Source organism: Narcine bancroftii, chromosome 3, assembly GCF_036971445.1.
Source record: "Narcine bancroftii isolate sNarBan1 chromosome 3, sNarBan1.hap1, whole genome shotgun sequence".
Lineage (NCBI taxonomy): Eukaryota > Metazoa > Chordata > Chondrichthyes > Torpediniformes > Narcinidae > Narcine > Narcine bancroftii.
Window position 1 is genome coordinate 370,415,163 of NC_091471.1, and position 20,228 is coordinate 370,435,390.

Genomic DNA, 20,228 nt, shown 5'->3' on the forward strand with positions numbered 1-20,228 from the left:
GAAATAGACGGTGGTCATTTGAAATGGCTATCAATTTTCTTTGGTTGGGTTTTGATGGTTGAATTGTAGCACAATGCTTTATGGAAGCCTTACTAATCCCTCTCCAACTGAATCAGTGTGATGACGAATTTGTGCTGTATAATAAGACTCTTAAAATAAGACGAGTCAGGATTTTTCTAGTGCATTATTTTTATCTGAGCTCATATTATGAGTTTTTAAATTCAGACTTGCTTCCCTTTGTGATCGTTTGTGCGCTCACACTTGGTTAATATCTGGTCTCATTTGGCACGACAGACATGGGTTTGGCTCATCAGGGTCACCATCAAATAGATCACCTATTATTGAATAAATCCAATTTAAAAAAAAATCTCAATGGAATATTTTTCTGAGAAGTCATTGAAAGAGATGGGATACATACGCAGTCCTGTTGATCTATTGGTTTCCTGTCATTTAATCAAGGAACCACAAATTCTTTGAGAATCACCTAAACACTGCAAATAAACCATTCAAGGAAATATTTCACCATTAAATTTAAATCTTATTAGCTCAACGTAATCTCATCTTTTCCCCAGAAAGAGTAAAAACTATGGCATTAAGTAATCCATGAAGTTTCAAATGAATTTCAATGCGGAAGAGATGCACCTTGGTACGACGTAAATAGCATTCAAAACCGTTAAAAGAATCAGCCCTGAACCTGCTTTAATTGAGCTTCTCGATGAGGTGGTCATAGAATATGGGGGAAATAGAATTCAGGTGACAGTCAGCCTGAATTTGTCTCTACCCCTGGTGGAACAGGCTCAAAGAGCTGAATTACTTTCCCCTCTGTTCCTTTCTGTTTTTAAGCATTCTAAATTAGAGTGATTTTTTTGTGCCAATAATAATTATCCATTTCAATGATATTATTGCTGGAATTTTTAGGTTCAGATTAAAATATTAAGTGAAATAATATTGTGTTTCTCAATTTATCAGTGTCAGGTCAAAATGTTTCTGGCTGGAAAGTTTTGAGATATTTTTTGTTAAAATGCTGTGCTTCATTGAAGGTAAATAATTCAGCTCCACAGCCTGTCAACATTTGTGCTTTACTGGGCAGTAAAATTCAATATCTGAATTCCACAATTCTGCATAAAAAAATTCCTCAGCCACTCATTTGAACCATGAACATAGCTGTCATTTTAAAAGCTGTAACTTATCAGAAAATTAACCTCTCACTGTGGCTGCACCAAATGTTAAATTGGTAATTGATAAGACTCAAAAATAAATTCTGAGATTAAAATCTATGTATAATTGAAAAAGGAAGAATGTTCATTGAGATCTAGTTCAGATCTACAATTATTTGACCATTGATCCCTGATAATTTCCCCATATGTATTTTCCAGGGTTTAAAGAGTGAAATGATTCATATTCATTTAATTTGCTTTACAACCATAGATATCACAACATAACTCTCCATTACAAATGCTTCAAACCCATAAATTTCACTTCATCATTCTATTTTAAGCAGTAACCAATTCCAAAGAAGAGATTAAGTTTATGTATATCCTATAGCCATCTTGATAAAAACAAGTTTACCTGTATCTTCGTGGATAGTTTAGCAACCAGTATCCTGTGCAGCCCAAGATTCAAACAACTATCTCAATGACACCTCCTCTCCTGCAAGGACTCTGCTCCATTTCATTGCTATAAAAGCACTTTCCACAGAAGTTCAAGTGGGCACAGGGATGACCACACAAGCAGCATAGGGATCAGGATTGCACTCAGGCACTCAGCGGTGTGAGGTTTCAGTGCCAGTAGCTGTGCCATTGCCCTGCCCTGGATGTTAATGTCACAGAAGGCCCTGTGACTGCAGAGGGTCTCACCATGATAGATGCAGTTGGTTTCTCTCTGCAGTAACCCTGTCAGGCATGTAGTCTGATTGTTGTTTTGTATCTGTATCACAGAAAGTTTGAAAAGGTCATAAGTGCAAGTTCAAAAACATTTCATTGTACAGCCTCACAAACAATTCAATTCCAAAACATGCATTAGGCATGCATGCTTCTTGTTTTAAAGTGACAAAATACATTGGTGGCAGGAACAACAAAGAATCAAAAATTCTAAATGACCTGAAAAATGCAGAGACCAAGTGTAGAAACATTATCAGGGAGTCCTACAGCTCAGGAGCAGGGCCAGCTTCTCCTTGCTGAACAACTCCTATAGCACAGGAGCAGGGCCAGCTTCTCCGTGCTGAACAATTTTTACAGCACAGGAGCAGGGCCAGCTTCTCCGTGCTGAACAATTCTTACAGCACAGGAGCAGGGCCAGCTTCTCCATGCTGAACAATTCTTACAGCACAGGAGCAGGGCCAGCTTCTCCGTGGTGAACAATTCTTACACCACAGGAACAGGGCCAGCTTCTCCGTGGTGAACAACTCCTACAACACAGGAGCAGGGCCAGCTTCTCCTTGCTTAACAATTCCTACAACACAAGAGCAGGGCCAGCTTCTCTGTGCTGAACAATTCTTACAGCACAGGAGCAGGGCCAGCTTCTCCGTGCTGAACAATTCTTACAGCACAGGAGCAGGGCCAGCTTCTCTGTGCTGAACAATTTTTACGGCACAGGAGAAGGGCCAGCTTCTCCGTGCTGAACAATTCCTACAACACAGGAACAGGGCCAGCTTCTCCGTGGTGAACAATTCTTACAGCACAGGAACAGGGCCAGCTTCTCAGTGCTGAACAATTCTTACAGCACAGGAGCGGGGCCATCTTCTCTGTGCTGAACAATTCTTACAGCACAGGAGCAGTGCCAGCTTCTCCGTGCTGAACAATTCCTACAACACAGGAACAGGGCCAGCTTCTCCGTGCTGAACAATTCTTACAGCACAGGAACAGGGCCAGCTTCTCCGTGCTGAACAATCCTTACACCATAGGAACAGGGCCAGCTTCTCCGTGCTGAACAATTCTTACACCACAGGAACAGGGCCAGCTTCTCCATGCTGAACAATTCTTACAGCACAGGAGCAGGGCCAGCTTCTACGTGCTAATCAACTCCTACAGCACAGGAGCAGGGCCAGCTTCTCCGTGCTGATCAACTCTTACAGCACAGGAGCAGGGCCAGCTTCTCCGTGCTGAACAATATGGCCCCATGCTTTAGTCCTACTTTTCTGCTTTAGACCCATCCCCTTCCAATAACCTCCCTTCCATTTACAGGAAGTTAAACTACCTGCACCAGTAACATACAACACTGCTGCCATAACACAACAAATTTCATGACATATTCATGACAAGAAACCTATTCTGAATTCTGATCCTGCCTCCACAACTTTGAATAATTTAAATGCCAGTGAAAAGGAAGCATTGAGAGGTGAAAATAATTGTCCACCCCATGAGACCCTGCTGCTTAATTACACCCAACTGACCCTGGTACGCTTTGAACGGTGGGATAAAACCGGAGTGCCTGGAGGAAACACACGCATTCATGGAGAGAATGTGGAATCTCCTTACAGACAGCACCTGATTTGAATGCAGGTTGTTGATGCTGTAACGGTGGTGTGTTAACCTTGCCACGCCACTATTTTTCAATTGATTCCAAACTAATAATGAATCCACAAGTACCATTAACAAAATTCCCCTATCTGTCATGGGTTTTGAAGATAACCAGGCAATTAGTAGAGAGACATTGGCATTCAAATGGACCTCATTACTGAATTGGACGTTAACAAAGCTCCCATAGGAAGGGGGCAAACTGCATCGTTCTCACAGATATTAGATGTTCTAAATGGCTTCCTTTATACTAAAATAGGACAAATTATAAAGTTATTTACAATTGACTATTTTTTGATAGTGGATGAAAGCTCTTATCCAAAAAAGAACAAGTCTCTACCGAATGAACACAAGAACCATGAAATCATTTCAATTTTTTTTTGCTAAAGCGTGTGTTATAAAATTAATTTTACTTCTAAAATGGAATGTTTTGATGGAACGCAGATATCCCGATTAACTGAATGAGACTTGGCAAGTATGAAACAACCTGCTCTTCCTTCTTTTGCCCGATTTTGAACCAGAAATAGTTTTCCACTTTTTCCATTCACAATGTGACTATTTTGATAAAAACAAATGTTCCTAATCTGCAGGTTAATTAATTTTCAAGTTTATAATTTGCTAAAATACGATAAAATACGATAAAAGTCACACAGATAATTCCAGGTCACAAGATGCTGCGTAGTTACAGCCCTATTTTTATTAACCTCGCATGACCATTTTATTTATATCCAATGGACAACTTCAAAAACCCAAAGACACATCAGCTATTGTGAATACATGACTGTCTATGAAATTGCTCCATCCATTTTTTTTAAGAGATGGAGCACAGCAACAGGCCCTTCCGGTCCACAAGTCTGTGCTGCCCAAATACACCTATTAACACCAGCCCTGGAGGTGTTGGAGGGTGGGAGGAAACTGGAGCACCCAGTGAAAACCCACACAGAGAAGTGCAGATGGGTGGCTGGCGCTGTAATAAGATTGCACTAACTGTATCTATTGCCAAATCGCACCAACTTCCAGTGACAAGAATTATCATTTTTAACAAAGCAATCTGGTACCAGAAAGCTTGCCTATTCATAAATTTTTCTGATCCAGTGAGTGGGGATTCACCTTCCTGGCTAGAAGATCAATCTTTATTCTGAGTTCCAATTAAAATTATAATCACATTGGAAAAAAAAACTATTCTCAAGTCATTCATTGCAATATTTCAGTAATCTGCTTTTCTCATCTTGATTCAGTGAAAAATAATTGGAAACAAATATAATTGGCACAAAGTTCACATATTGCGATGAAAACAAATGATTTCTGGATGATAAAGGCATGTACATCCAACAGCTACTGATTGACCACGATTCTACCTTCAACACCACAATCGCAAATTAACTCATCCCTAAACTCTGAAATAGAGGTATCAGCATCAAAATCTTTAACTAAAGCCTTGATACCTTGACCTGTAGGATGAGTGACACCTCCTCCATGATAATCCTTCAAGCTGCTGCCCCACAAGGCTGCATACCCAGCCCTCGACGATACTCCCTATACGCTGATGGCAGAGTTGCCAAACGCTGCTCGAACTCCATCTAAAATCTAACACCACCATCATGGCCTGTATCTCAAACAATGAGATAGAGTACAGAAAGGAGATAACATGGTGGCATGGAATCAGAAATAACCACCTGTCCCCTAATGGCAGCAAAACAAAGGAACTGGCCATTTGCTTCAGGAAACAGAGGGAACACATGTCCTTGCATTGAAGCAGTGATGGCTTTTTACTGTATCTTGGTAGATGTGACAACAATTTTATTCAAAACTATTGTTTGTCGTCCAAAATGGAGAGCATTATCCTTACTTGATCATAAAATGTACTCTGATGTAACCTAGCCCAGGGTCGCACGCGCCCAGACCCAGGGACGCACGCACCCAGGCCCACACACACACCCAATTCAGGATGCAGCTAACACCACTTTCTTAGCATGACCGGGGCAAATAACAACCACTAATTGAGGATAAGGATGAAGTTACCTATTTTCTCCAAATGGAACACCTTTCTTTAACATTAATTTCCAACATATTTATAGGAAAGTTAAAAAAAAGTATTTGAAACATTCAATTTGCCGTGTTTATTTTAGGAAATATATATCAAACACACATTTTATTTTTATACAAAAAGTCTAATTTGACCAAGTAAACCCCCAAAAATGCACAATGAAAGACAAAAGAAAAGCTTCAATTTTCAATATAATTAATTACATTTTCAAAGTATTGAGTAACTAATGTGACATTCCTTTTACACTTTGTTTAGATGGATAAAGATCCAAGGAGTGCCTTGTTTTAATGAAACTAAACTCTTTATATCTTTCAGTGAGTAATGCAGTTTTTGGCAAAGAAGCGTTCTTTCTTTCCATTGTTTAATATTGTTTACATCACTAAGAAGCTCATCTTTTTTACAATTGGCCTCATTTTATTTCACAATTGTGCTTCCATTTTGTTTTCTTTCACCTCCAATGAAAGCAGTCAAGAAACAAAGATAGTGAGGGGATTTTCTTGAATACATGTCAGTTGGCTGTGATTTGATATACTGAAACATGCTAGTAATATATTGGAAATAAATAGAGCAGTAATAATTAAGCCAATTACATTCCTTTTTTGGTTCTGTAAGACACTTAGTTAGCTTTAGCATTGCAATAGTATTAAAAGCAATTTTTAATCCACAAAGCATTCTGTTCACAAACTGACACAAAGACATTTTGCTCTCACATTGCTTTAAGTTTCTCCCAGAACAATTTAGTTTTATTGCAAAATCACTAAAATCAATGTTGTGGCTTTCTGCTGAACATTTCTTAATAACTCTTTTGGTCTTACCTGAAAGGACATGCATAAACTGAAACAAAACAAAACTAGGGCAAGTATTCATCACTTAATTTTATGAGGGTGTTAACAGTTGTTTTTTTTGTGAACAGAACTGCATAGTGTGGAATAAATAATCTTAAGACAAGCAGTGCCAAGACACTACCACATACTTTTTATCTAAATTATGAGCTGGTAAAATAAGCCAAACACATTTTACATGTTGCTGTTCAAATCCTTTTCTGCGAGTCCATTGGAAAATCCATTCCCCTCACTCAGCCGCTGAACTCTGTACGCTTCATAGTGAATGGTATTGGTTACATCCTTGAGATTCTGCATGTGAGTCCTGGGGGGGGGGGGGGGGGGCGGGGGGGGGGGTTATGAAGAACAAGGTTATAATCAGACGATGAACTGGAGCATCTTGACCATTGTAAACCACTTCACTTGGCAGTGAGATATTTTGTAGCAGAAATTTCTTTCCAATTTAGGGACAAGCCTAACAGCTATTTGTGCATAACTTGAATGATTAATGATGAGAAGGCTAAAGTTACTGTTTCACTCAAACTGCTCAACTGTCATCAGTAAAAACAGCAAAAATGAAACACGGGCTCGCTACAGAATGCCATGAGGTTGCATTTATACAGCAGGTACAGACGAGCATTTGGGACAAGTACTCAGAACATATTCCTTTTCAGTGATACTTATTCAGTGACCTTGGCATTGAAGAATAAATGCAGCAGTTTTAAAATGTCTGGGAGATCGAATTGAAATTTATTTTCTTTTACATTTTCTTATTACCTTGGAGACACAAGAGGCTGCAGATGTTGGAATCTAGAACAAAAAAAAACTCAACACATCAGGCAATTTCACATGGAGGGAAATGGACAGTTGACAGGACGTGAAGTAGCATTTCAACCCAAAACTTCAGCAGTCCTTTTCCCTAATGGTTGGTGCCTAATTTGTCAGTTCTTCCAGCAGTTTCTTTTCTTACCACCACTACAACTTCCTTCATCTAATTTTCTTTTTACATTGAATGCAGTCCCTTTATTTCATCTCCTCCATGTTCTTGTATCATTCTTAAATCTTATTGGTTAAAGAGGCATCCTGTTAATCTACTATTTAACCAGATATTGTGTACCTCTCACGATGCTGTGAACAATTCAAATTTTCAACAACTTTGCAGGCAAGCATTTCTTGAGCTCAAAAGGGGACAATTGCATATGAACATCTGTCTTGTTTAATTTCAATTCAGAAATCATATTTAAAGGCATTCATTAATAATACTGCACAATGAGAATTCTAGGGTAAAAAGGAACCCTACCCTCACTTTACACCGAATAATTTAATTGTAACTGCTAGGCATTTTATTGTAAGATGAGTTATTTTACATTCAAAGAACTCCCTTCCAACCAACCTTATCAGCAGATCACGCAAATAGGGAAACTCGCAGTGAGATGTGTTTTCCACTGTAAGAGAAGTTAAAAAATTAATGTGATTTATACCAAACCGTCTCATCAAAAATTATCAATGTTAACATTCAAAACAGCAGATTACCATTGTAAAGAGTCCTTTAATTTGCAAATATTATATTTGTTGCCATGTGGGTCACTTCATTGCCTTGTTATAGATTCAGGAGTGTATGTTGATAAGATCTTCATAAAACTAGTATGTACTACAAAATATCAATCCCATCGATATTTTTTACATTTGTGAAGGACTTGTAGTTTGATATACTCTTCAGTCACGAAGCAGACAATCATATTGTTCAAAAACCTAACTTGCTTTTATGGTCCAACATGTAATTCAAACTCAAACGCATCTTCAGGCAGGAAATTCATCCCTACAATTGATCTAAGATCCGTTGGGATTTATAGTTTCTCTCATTTTATGCTTCAATCTTTTCCATGTTTACCTTGGCCTGGATTTTGCAGAGTGGAACTTACTATCTGCCCTCATCAGAGAGAGATCAGTTGGTACAGAATAAAGGCAACATAATTATTCCATTTTGGGGTTCATCCGGATTCTGGCATGAATGAAATTGTCCTTGAATCTAATCTCATACTGATATATTTTCCTATTGATGGGAGGGGGAATGAAGAGAAGGTGGCCGGGGAGTGATGAGTCTCAGACATGCATTGCTTTGAAAGACGCAATAGAAGTCAATTGCTTTGAACTCATCATTGCAGAGAAGAAACAAATTGAGAATTCAAAGACTGCAACTACATTTATTAAATTCAGTATTTTAATAACACAACACACCGAAAACCCTGTAAAATGACTGTTCAATGTGGTTTGTTTCACTCTGTGGTGAGAGATGCCTTTGGGCACCTTTGCTCCAATTATGTGCAGATTGTGATACAGAGTGGATAATAAACAGGCTTTTGTTAGTTTTTTCCAAGGATGGATCATTAGTCTCATGTCCACTGGGAGAACAATTCAAGAGGATATTCAATCCTCTTTTTCTAATGTATAGAAAGGCCAAAAAACAAATTCCAAGAATTTTTAAAGATTATTTTAACCTGCAGAATCTCATCAATACCAGAAACTTGCATTGGATTTGAATTTAATTCTACATCATGTGGCATCCAAAGAGATATCATTTACAGCATTGTTTAGAATGAGAACAGTGAACTTGTTCCAAGACATTCAAATTCCAATTAGTAGAAGGGTTTCATCCAGCAAAATTCATCTAAGATCCACCAGGCTCGTTCATGGCACACGAACAGTGAAGAAACATGCAGGTAATTCGGAAAGCAAATAGAATGCTATTTTTATTGCAAAATCAATGAAGCAGGGTGGCCTGTGCATTGATGAGACAACACCCAGAACATGGGGTACAGACAGAGACAGTTTTTGTCCCCTTATACAGTTTAAATACCTTTGCATTAGATGCTCAATATCATTGGTCTCCCAGTGTAAGGAAATGTCCACAAGAGAATACGGCCAAATAGCAAATGAAAAGGAACGTGTGCTGATGCGCTCAGTGCAGCCACAACAGCAGCTTTGTCTGGAAAGACCACAGTTAATGATCCTGCCACCAAAGGACACTCAGGGTCCTCAAGGATGCATCATTTACGGAGCAAACATGAAAGTCATTGACACATTCCAAGAGAATGCATTTAATTGGTGGTCCAATTAATGCAAGAGAAAATGTGTCCCAATGGTACTTACGCATACATTCTGAATAAAATATATTTTTGAAATTAAATGAAGTAAACTTGAGCAGAATTATGGGAAGAGGCTACAGAGGGTGAATCAGTGAACATATTCAAAGCTGGGATAGATTTTATTACCAGTGGAGAGTTGAGGGTTACAGGGAACAAAAAGTAAGTGAAGTTGAAGTCAAGATCAGATCCGCCAAATTAATAATTCGGCGAAGGATTACCAGTCTTAAATGCACTTCAACATTTTTAATCCAAATTTTAAAATGAAGAAATATCTTGTTTCAGAGATTCTGAAATTATGATACATAAATTCTGTGTGAAATTTTGAACAACTTGGAAAACAAACATAATTTTGCGTGTAATTACACACACAATGAAAATGCTACTCTTTTATATTCAGAAATTATTCTGGTCATATCTAAAGCTTGCATTTCAAATAACTCTGCCCAAAATGTGGACCTCTTGTATCAATTTGGATGAGAGGCATTTCAATTGGTTATTGGAACTACAGAGGCAAATATGTTTGTAGAGTTTGTAGAGCACATTAATGATCGTGGGATCTTGTGGTGAATCTGGCTGTTATTTCTCTTTTAAACATTACATTCAACTACAATCACTTTGTAAAGTAGATATTTAGTTGGCTGTGATGGTTCATTCTAAAGCAAAGGAAGCACAATATAAACTTTCTTTCCTGGTCTTTCAACACTGGCATAGATTCTCTGAATCAAGGCAATTAAAGGTAATGCGGTTTGAGTGACCTATTCCAAACTGCAGTTCTCTCACACTCATTTCAGGGTCAGGTTAGGAATTCAAGTCCCAACCAGAATCAAACACAAAAATCAAGCCCAACAATCCAGCAGTCCTGCTAGACAGTTGTATAATATGGGGCATCATCTTCTTAACAGAATATTAAACTGCAGCCCTGTCTGCTCCCTCAGGCAAAAATATTTAATGACTCCATTGTGAAAGAATGGAAGGAACTATCCCCTGTGACCTGGTCAAACATTTCATGCTTAATCAACATGACTAAAAACGATCCAGTCATTATCACATTTCTGTTTGCTCTGTGCACACTGGCCTACTGGATTTCCCACTCCATACAGTGACTATACTTCAACACTCTTCTTGCCTGTAAAAATTCCTTGAGATGCACTGAGATCACAAAAGGCTTTTTGGAAACCCGAGCTTTTTGTTTACTACTTCCAAATAGTGGACGCCTTCCGATTGGCATCAGTGGTGGGAGCTGAAGCAAGAGCAATGCTCTGCAAAGTTGAAACACTCCAGGCACCGTTCACAAGGCTCGTCACTTGGAATAGGGACATTACCACAGTGCTTTTACTTTGCATTGAATAAAACCCAAACTCTCAACATGGTCTGCAGAATGAAGTTTAGAAACTGATTGAGAACTGACTAGTACTGTCATGTTGCAATTACTTAAATCAAGTTTCTTTCTTTTAAAAAAACTGATGATGAACACACTGTCAAACAAAAAGCATGAAAAAATATTACTGGCAGAAAACTGAAAAAAGAACAAGTAGCTTGTAGACATTTTGTACAAAATAAAATCAGGAATGCAAGTATTAATTATGAAAAGGTGCAAAAATAAAATTAGTCCAATGAAAAGACAGCAATCATAAATGAGGTAAGTCTCAACTGTAAACTGCTGTATTGCCACCTTTCCATGAAACAAAATTTGGAAGTATATGTGGAGAATTTACAGATTTACTGAACGTTTATGACGTTTCCCGTAGCTGTCAGAGAACAGTATGAACTTTGAATGAGAATGGCAGATGAAGTATGAAACCAAAAGACACATGCAACAACACAATGAAACTGTTCAGATATCAGTCAGAAATATTGTTAGTTAGCTTTACAATTGTTTAGAAATTTCCAGCATCTATAAAATATTTCACTAGAGTTGCAAAATTCATTAAAGACAACACAGTAACAGACAAAGGAAATACAGTGGACATGGTTTAAACAGGTTTTCAAAAACTATTTCAAGAAATACCACTTCAGGTAATGATAAGGATAGATATTATATAGTTACATTGAATTTAGTCCCCATGAATAAAAAAATAAATAAGAGACAAGAAACAAAGAGCGGGCAGAAATGGGTTTGTTTGGCATCTTCAAATGTGGGCCAATATTATAGACACGTGTGGAAGAATGTGCTGCTGGCAGCAAAATCAACCCAGGTGAAAAGAGTACGTGTTGCAAGACAGAAGGGCAGTAGATGCACCTCAGAGCAGAAAACCGAGAAGAAACAGATTCTGAAATTAAACATACCTTGGAATGGAAAACAAAATGGAATAAACCTACACATGTACAAAGGAAACCAAAGTACCGGCTAATTGATTTCATGCTGTGTGTCCTGTGAAATGAAAACTGTGTTAGTCTCACAAGGGTGAAAGAAGCTAAGAAGAGTCCAGTCAGGTTGCCCAGTGGTAATATTCAGAGAATAACCTCAACCATGATCTTCTCCAGGCGAAATGATTTTCCAGATGAAAATAACTGAGCAAACAAGCACTGTCTGATCTACTTCTGCACAACAGGGCACCAAAAGAAAAAAATAAGTAGAGACAAAGAATTATACTGTTTTGGGAACTCCATTTTAAGGAAGTTGGTAGGGCAGCCAGAATGTACAGTGTAGCTTGTTAGGGCAAGACTCTGCAAATTCACACTATGCAAGAACAACTACAATTATGCAAAATTAAGTGAGGGTTGTTGTTCCTCAAAACTGGAATTAATTAAGGACTGATCTGGCAGGTATTTTCAAAATTCTAAAGGGCTTTGGAAAAGGTAGATGATATTTGAAGATAATAAAAAGGCAGAAATGAGAAAAATAACATCTGCTTTAATTCTATGCTAATCCTATATCATTCTTCCCACATTTCCTTCCTTCAGATTCTACCACTCATCTACACACTACATGCAATTGCAGTGGCTAATTAACGAACACCCTGCATATTTTTAGGTTGTCAGAGGAAACTGGAGCACCCCGAGGAAACCCAGCAGTCACAGGAGGAATTGGCAAACATCACAGAGACAGCAGCAGAGTTCAGGACTGAGCCCCAGTCAGTGGTGCTGAGGGAGCAGATCTAAGCACCTAAATGCCTGGAATGTTGGTTAACATCATATTACAGGCCATCACACATTTGTTTTTAAACAAGCTACTTTAAAAGTGAATAGACTAATTCATTTTTTTCTATACTCTGTAAATTGTGCTCTTGACACAGCTGAATGAATATTAAATATGTTTTTAGATATAAATTGTGTGATTTTACCCGCCTGAAGAATGTCGGAGGTCTTGGCACTGGTCATTCACACATGAATGACCAAAACTGGTAACCTCCGATTCCTTCTGCGACTTTAGACAGTGTACTGGAAGTGCAGTGATTAAAGAGGCAGGACTTGCTATTCATTAGCCCATTGCCCACGGAGAGTTAACTTTAACCCATGACAATGGGTTCTATTTCGGAAAAGTTTCTAGGAGTCGAGGAGGTCAAATATTAGAACAGGAATGAGTCCTTATCCCCGTTCCAATCTTTTTACACAGACTTTGTTCCGGGAAATTGGGAATAATTTCCAGGAACACAACAGCTATATAAAAAACATAAAAGATAACCCTGTTTGACCAATTCACAGAAAAAAAAGCCTGCTTACTGTACTAGGTACAACCTGACAAATAAACTTGGATTCTAAAGAAGGGAGCAAAGTGAACAACTTATTTGGGGAAAAACTCTATGATTCTCAAGTCAATTATTTCACTGTAAAAGTACCATTTAATTAGTTAAAGTGATCTTAAAATTACCTTCAATCGTCCCCCACTTTGTTTTCCGGCCAAGGATTCTCCTTCCATTTACCTGGTACTCAAGGTTACTTCCAACCACAGCAAAAGGCACCATTCCCTGCGGGACACAACAGTGAAGTATGAAACCTGGGTCTTTCGGATAATTTCGAAACAGAGGCAAATTTACTTTTTTCCCCACAAAAGTTCAACATTGACATTAGGGCAGAAATAGTTTTTTTAATTGATGTATTTTTTTGCTTCTATCTCCCATTAACATTGATCTTGGCCATCTTCATAAACTTTTTAACCACCCTTCAGCGTGGGTCAACTGTAATTAAAGCAGACCATTTGTGGACAGTCGTCACTGCCTGCTGAACTGATCCTGAGATACTCAGTGGATGCCCTTTGACCAGCATTAGGTTCCTTCCTTACATACATCATGTAAGGTGGTCACCCAGAATGGTTAGATAGCTCCACACCCAATAACATTAAAGCAAATCCATTGAAATATTATATAAACATAGAATAAAATTGTAGATTAAATTGTTATAAATATTCTTAATTATTTAAAAAAATGTTCTGTAAGGAAATTCAATACATAAAATTATTTGTCTCAAATGCACAATTTGCAAATTTTGAGTAAGAAAGATCCAGCCAACCATTCACATTCACCAGTCCCCACCTTCCCCCAATCCCACCAGGAATTGGCACCTTAGTCCACGTACAAAGTAAGAACCTGGGATGAATGAGAAGAGAGTCCCTCACTGGCTCATTAGAGTCCAAGATCCAGCTGTAGTCTGCACAGTGACAAAGGTCAGTAGGTCAGAAAGAAGACCCCCCCACCCCCCCCCCCAAACATCCCAAGTTGTGAAAGTTGTGGCTGATTTTATTTTTTTTAAATGTCACGGAACAAAAAATGGACATTTGAGCTATTAAACTCTCTAGAACATGAATGATAACACAAAACTGCATCACCAATTGAAAAATTTGAGACAAATAGCTTGTTTAAAAAGCTCTCGTTATTGAGTTATACAGCACAGAACAGGCCCTTCAGTCAACTAGTCCATGTCCATGGGCTAGTCCCATTTGCCTGCATTTGGTCCATATCCTTATAAGCCCTTTATATGCATACGTATGTTCATATGCAGTTGAATGTTTTAATTGTACAGCTTCTATATATTCCTCTGGCATCTGATTCCAGATACACACTTCCCCCTTTGTCTCCTAAATAGAAGGCATCTTTAATAAAAGACCAGTTTCACCTGAAGTTAGAGAAATACAGAGATATTCTCAGGAAAAGGTCTTCTGTTGTGGTGTTTTCCTTATCATGAGAGATACATAAAATCAGTGGCAATGAAGAAGAGCCACTTCAACTGTCTCTTTGCTTAGTTGGTGAAATCATTGTGTGAAACACAAGTTCAGAAATCTCCATGCAAGAGACCGGAATTTGTGAAAAAGAATTTGTATAGAAATATTTATCTAAAAGCAAAACTACAAGAATTTGTGAATTTGAGAACCTTTAAACTCTGAGTTTCAACACAAAAGATTTCTAAGACTGAACTTTAATTTTTTTTTTCAGAATTATGCCTGAACTGTAATTGTTTGGGATTTTCCACACACACTTAGCTATATTTGTGCATAAAGGGATTAAGTTTAGAGTTAAGTAAGATTTTATATTATTAATAAACATTTTTGTTTTAAAGATACCGTTGTCGGTGAATTTCTATAGCTGCTGATCTATGTCCTAACATATAGAGTGATCTCTATATCATTCATAAATTAAAAGGTTCTATATCCTTGAACCCAATTTATAGGCCACAAGAAGTAGTGTGGATAAACTAATCATATTACTTCACAAATTCAGTGCTAAATATAACACAACAAAATAGCAGACATCAACCAAATAAATGCCAGTTGAAGGGGGCTAAATAAAGATTCAAAATGGATGTATTATATTATTGGCTAATTTTTAAGGAAGTCAACATGTGGACCACAGAATAACTAAATATAATAGCATTTTTTATTAATGTCACATAAATTAAACAAACAAGGGTACACCAAGGTTATACATGTGTAGACATGAGAACAAATTCTACCTACTCTAATTTTGTCATTTAATTGTCGATCCTCCGCGTCTTCATCAAATCGTTTTTGAGGATAGACGTCAATGTCATGCATCTGAAGGTCATTTTTTATCTGCAAAGAAACAAAATGTTCTTCAATAAGATTTAGCAAGTTGCTGTGCATATTTACGTCTGTTCATTTAATGGTTGTGAACGTGTTCAGTCTACAGGAAATACATGATTAATCTTGCTTTAACTCAATTCTCCACCTCCTTTGAGTTAATTTCCACATACATCTTGGAGGTCCAAGTAAGTTTGTGAAGTACTTTTGCATCTGCAATGATTTTCAAGTTGTCACATTTTATTTACTTTGAGCTAGTTTTTATGATGTAACCCCGAAGGCCTTTCTGTAGAAAGCAAGTACAGTGAAACCTTGTTAGAACGCGTTTTGTTAATCCGCGGAATCGCTTATAGCGCTGGTGTCTGTGGACCCCAAACTTTGCAAATAAGTAGATTAAAATTCAGAATACCAATATTAAAAGAATGCACTTGCTTTCTTTCATTGAAATTGTTAGTTATAGATAGCGGCTCCTTCGAAAACTTGTAATATTTGGGTTTGATTATCCGTGGGCACTCTGATTCAGCTGTAACGCGGTACGAAATCTTGGGCCCCAACTACCGCATTCTAACAAGGTTTCACTGTATTTTACAAATGTCTCAATCTGTAACTGCACCTCCCACCAGTGGCAGCAGTAGGCAACCATCGAGAGTTCCACAGTTCCACCATGACTTGATGGATTTCAATGCAATGTTAATAGGATGACATTTTCAACGCAGACAAACATTCTTCACTTTTCCACTGAGATGGAATATCTAGAAGATATTTATCATTATCAGAGTAATTTTAGGAAAAGAATTGTTCTTGAATTCAGAAATAAAGTCCCCCCTAGGAATCATATTTATGGAAGCAGAAGTATAAAAATCTGGTTTATTCCAAAATAGTTCTTATTAAAAAAACAAAAATGCTTTTTAATCTGTAACTGAATATGGGAGTTTTTCACAAAACAGTTGCTGAACTGGGGGAAAGTTATTCTACTTTCTCAGCAATATTGTCTCATCACAAACATAGCTTTGGCCACGTCCTGCAATGCTACGCCTTCAGCGTACTTTGACCTCTTTGACTGAATGTGCCTTCTGACTAACATCACACTGTTCGTATTGTACTAGAGGAAGTCAGATACCAAAACAATGTAATTAACAATATCTTGTGTGTTTCAGTGAGTAATTTAACAATGATGCGGCAAAACCAAATGGCGGATTTTATTCCCTTTCATATCTCCCCTTCCTCAACAAAAAACAATCTAAATGCAACAATTTCTAAAATTGTAATAGAATTTAAAAACCATCAGCGAAACTGTTTTGACACTATATCACAAAGTCAACAACCAGGGCTTCAAATTGGTGCCATGTCTTAGGAGTTTGTACGCTCTGGTTTCCTCCCACCGTTCAAAAAGAAACATTCGGAGATTGTCGGTTAATTGGGGGATTTGGGTGTAATGGGCTCGTGGGCCAGAAGGACCTGTTACCGTGCTGTCAGTCTAAATTTAAATTTAAAATTTAAACTCTCTTTTCAGTGAGCAAAACAGTGGAATCGGAAGCTGAAGTAACTGTCCTCTGTCAAGACCAGCAAAGTAATATGTGAAGCTTCAATGTATTTTCAATGTAAATAGATCACAGAGTTTTGTTTTTTGTTTGAGTTTTGTGTGCCCGATGGAGATGTGGGGGGGCTGGTAGTCATGGTGGGGAGCTGGCTGATGGAGGACCTCAGTTTTCTTCAGGCTGACTTCCAGGCCAAACACTTTGGCAGTTTCCGCAAAGCACATCTCCATCGGGCACACAAAACTCAAAACGGTCAACCAGTTTACCTATCTCGGCTGCACCATATCATCAGATGCAAGGATCGACAATGAGATAGACAACAGACTCGCCAAGGCAAATAGCGCCTTTGGAAGACTACACAAAAGAGTCTGGAAAAACAACCAACTGAAAAACCTCACAAAGATAAGCGTATACAGAGCCGTTGTCATACCCACACTCCTGTTCGGCTCCGAATCATGGGTCCTCTACCAGCATCACCTACGGCTCCTAGAACGCTTCCACCAGCGTTGTCTCCGCTCCACCCTCAACATCCATTGGAGCGCTTTCATCCCTAACGTCGAAGTACTCGAGATGGCAGAGGTCGACAGCATCGAGTCCACGCTGCTGAAGATCCAGCTGCGCTGGGTGGGTCACGTCTCCAGAATGGAGGACCATCGCCTTCCCAAGATCGTGTTATATGGCGAGCTCTCCACTGGCCACCGTGACAGAGGTGCACCAAAGAAAAGGTACAAGGACTGCCTAAAGAAATCTCTTGGTGCCTGCCACATTGACCACCGCCAGTGGGCTGATATCGCCTCAAACTGTGCATCTTGGCGCCTCACAGTTTGGCGGGCAGCAACCTCCTTTGAAGAAGACCACAGAGCCCACCTCACTGACAAAAGGCAAAGGAGGAAAAACCCAACACCCAACCCCAACCAACCAATTTTCCCCTGCAACCGCTGCAACCGTGTCTGCCTGTCCCGCATCGGACTTGTCAGCCACAAACGAGCCTGCAGCTGACGTGGACTTTTACCCCCTCCATAAATCTTTGACCGCGAAGCCAAGCCAAAGAAAGAAAGAGATCACAGAGTTGCTTAATCAAAGTCCACGTTTGTCCTATTCACAGAAAATCTTGCCAATATTCCTTGAGGGGTTTGCCAATTCTCTCACATCAAGAAACTTTCTCAAGTTGTAAACTAGAACTTGTTATCAAACTCAAGGTACCAGCTAATGAAAATTGCGAATAATTTTTAAAAAGTCTTGAAACATTCCGGTTAAGAACACAAGAGGGCTTTGTGAGTTAAATAATCTAAACTAATGGGGTGAATCATCATAACGCATCTCAGTATCGGTTGATAATACACTGTATTATAAAATCAATGACAACTTTGAACCAACACTCGTTCACAATCAACACTCAGAACAGGGGAAAGTTTTAATAAAAATAGAAACTGCCAAAATAGTCTGGAATGGAAGGGCAAGAATTTAATGCAAAACCCTGGGAAAGGTCCTCATCAATGCTTGGCCATCAGAGTTAGATAATGTTGCAAAAAGAGTCAGTCTATAGGCAGGGAAAGAGAGAGGGGGATGATTATCGGTGACAGGGTGGGAGCACTGGAGATTAAATGATGAAACTGACAATGAAGCGTGTCAACTAAATTTGATAGGCCTCAAAGAATAATGGGACTGGATGAGGCATTGATGGCAATCATCAAATGACTGTTAGCAGCTGCAGCCTGGTAAAAAAACAGGACTAGTGTCTATTAATTAAATTGGAAGTGAATCTTGATTCTGGAAAGCTGAGAAACAAACAACCAATAATAGGACACCATTCCTCAATTTCCATCCAGTCTCATTAGAAGAGTGGGTGAGTCTGTGGACAGGATCCAAGCTGTCAGGCCTGCTGAGCACTTCTAGCCCATTCCAATCTTGCAAAAGATGCAACATACAGCTAATTAGGATTCAGTCTTACACTACTGATTAAAGTGAACCAAAACAACATCAAAAAACATTTTATGTTGTAGTTGGGCTGTTCATGACATCTATCCAACTTTCATCCTGGTAAACCTTGTTTGTAACGAGCCTGACAACTTTGCTTCTGGAGACCTAACGAAATACTGGATGTAACTAACATGACACATGGATGCATAAAGAACCTGCTTTTTTGTCTGACCTGTTGCAAATATCCTGAGGGATCTTACTTCCATAACAATACTTTTAACAGTGGGTGATTCTGAAGATGTATGAAGATTGTTTTATCATAAATAAAAAGTGTGAAATCAGCAGGAATTTCCAATATCAGATTGAAAGATTCATCAATATCCCTGCAAATTCTTTATTCTGGTCATGGTACAACACTGCTCTTCGAATTTTCTTACTAGCTCGTGATTACCCCCACCCCCCACCCAACTCCAAATATTGGCTTTATTGACCTTCATATTCCACAAAGATATCAATATGTTGGATAATATGGTTGTATCAAAAATCGGCCATACTTTATTATTTTGCACTGGACTTTCAACTTTAATATAAAGAGTTAACAATTCTCTGATTCTGAATTGTGAGAAGGTGGTCTTAGGACCTCAGGACTGGGCAAAGAGGGAACTATGATGAAATGGACTCCATGTCCATTTTCAGGGACTACCTACAAGTGCATATTCTCCGTGTCCTATTTTCCTGGACTGGTTTTATACCCAACTACCAGCAGGATCATACTGGTGTTCGGTCTGTAGAGCTTGGACTAAGAGAGCAGGAATCACTGTTGTTTACCCATGGACCCAGTCTGGAGTATATTATGAAAGGTTAAAAATGGCCGGAGTCCAAAGGGCTCAAAAAGGGGAAAGGCAGAGAAGTGGAAAGCCTTAATGGATTGAATAAGTAAATCTCACCAACTAATACCCTATTATCTATTAAAATGAATAGAAAGAGATTTCACAAGTAAAATTTAGTTCTCTATATTATGAACATTAATATGTTCAGTCACAAATTATTTGTAGAAATTGGAAAATATCATGACCTTTGTGTATTATATTTACAAATTCTCTCCTTATCCTGCTCCTCCACAACAGTTTTAATGTAGAATTTCAAAACAACCATAACTTATATCTGTGATACCCACAGCCTTGGAAGATGGTATTACTTTGAATGTGTAATAACATTGTAAACATCTCTTTAACATATCACTTTCCAGTAGTCTTTAAAAAATCAC

General features: G+C 38.4%; 1 protein-coding gene across 12 annotated transcripts in view; it reads right to left on the reverse strand.

Annotated features, from left to right (window-relative positions):
- Positions 1 to 5,611: 5,611 nt before the first annotated feature.
- The window catches only part of LOC138759600 (septin-9-like), a 234,000-nt gene continuing 219,383 nt past the window's right edge, over positions 5,612 to 20,228 (reverse strand). For all 12 annotated transcript variants that reach the window (XM_069930297.1, XM_069930298.1, XM_069930304.1 and 9 more), the window contains 4 exons: positions 15,420 to 15,515; positions 13,341 to 13,437; positions 7,777 to 7,828; positions 5,612 to 6,708 (listed from right to left, as the gene is read on the reverse strand). In XM_069930297.1, coding sequence (XP_069786398.1) covers positions 6,579 to 6,708; positions 7,777 to 7,828; positions 13,341 to 13,437; positions 15,420 to 15,515 — 375 coding nt within the window. In that variant the 3' untranslated portion in view covers positions 5,612 to 6,578. The remainder of the gene's footprint in view (positions 6,709 to 7,776; positions 7,829 to 13,340; positions 13,438 to 15,419; positions 15,516 to 20,228) is intronic.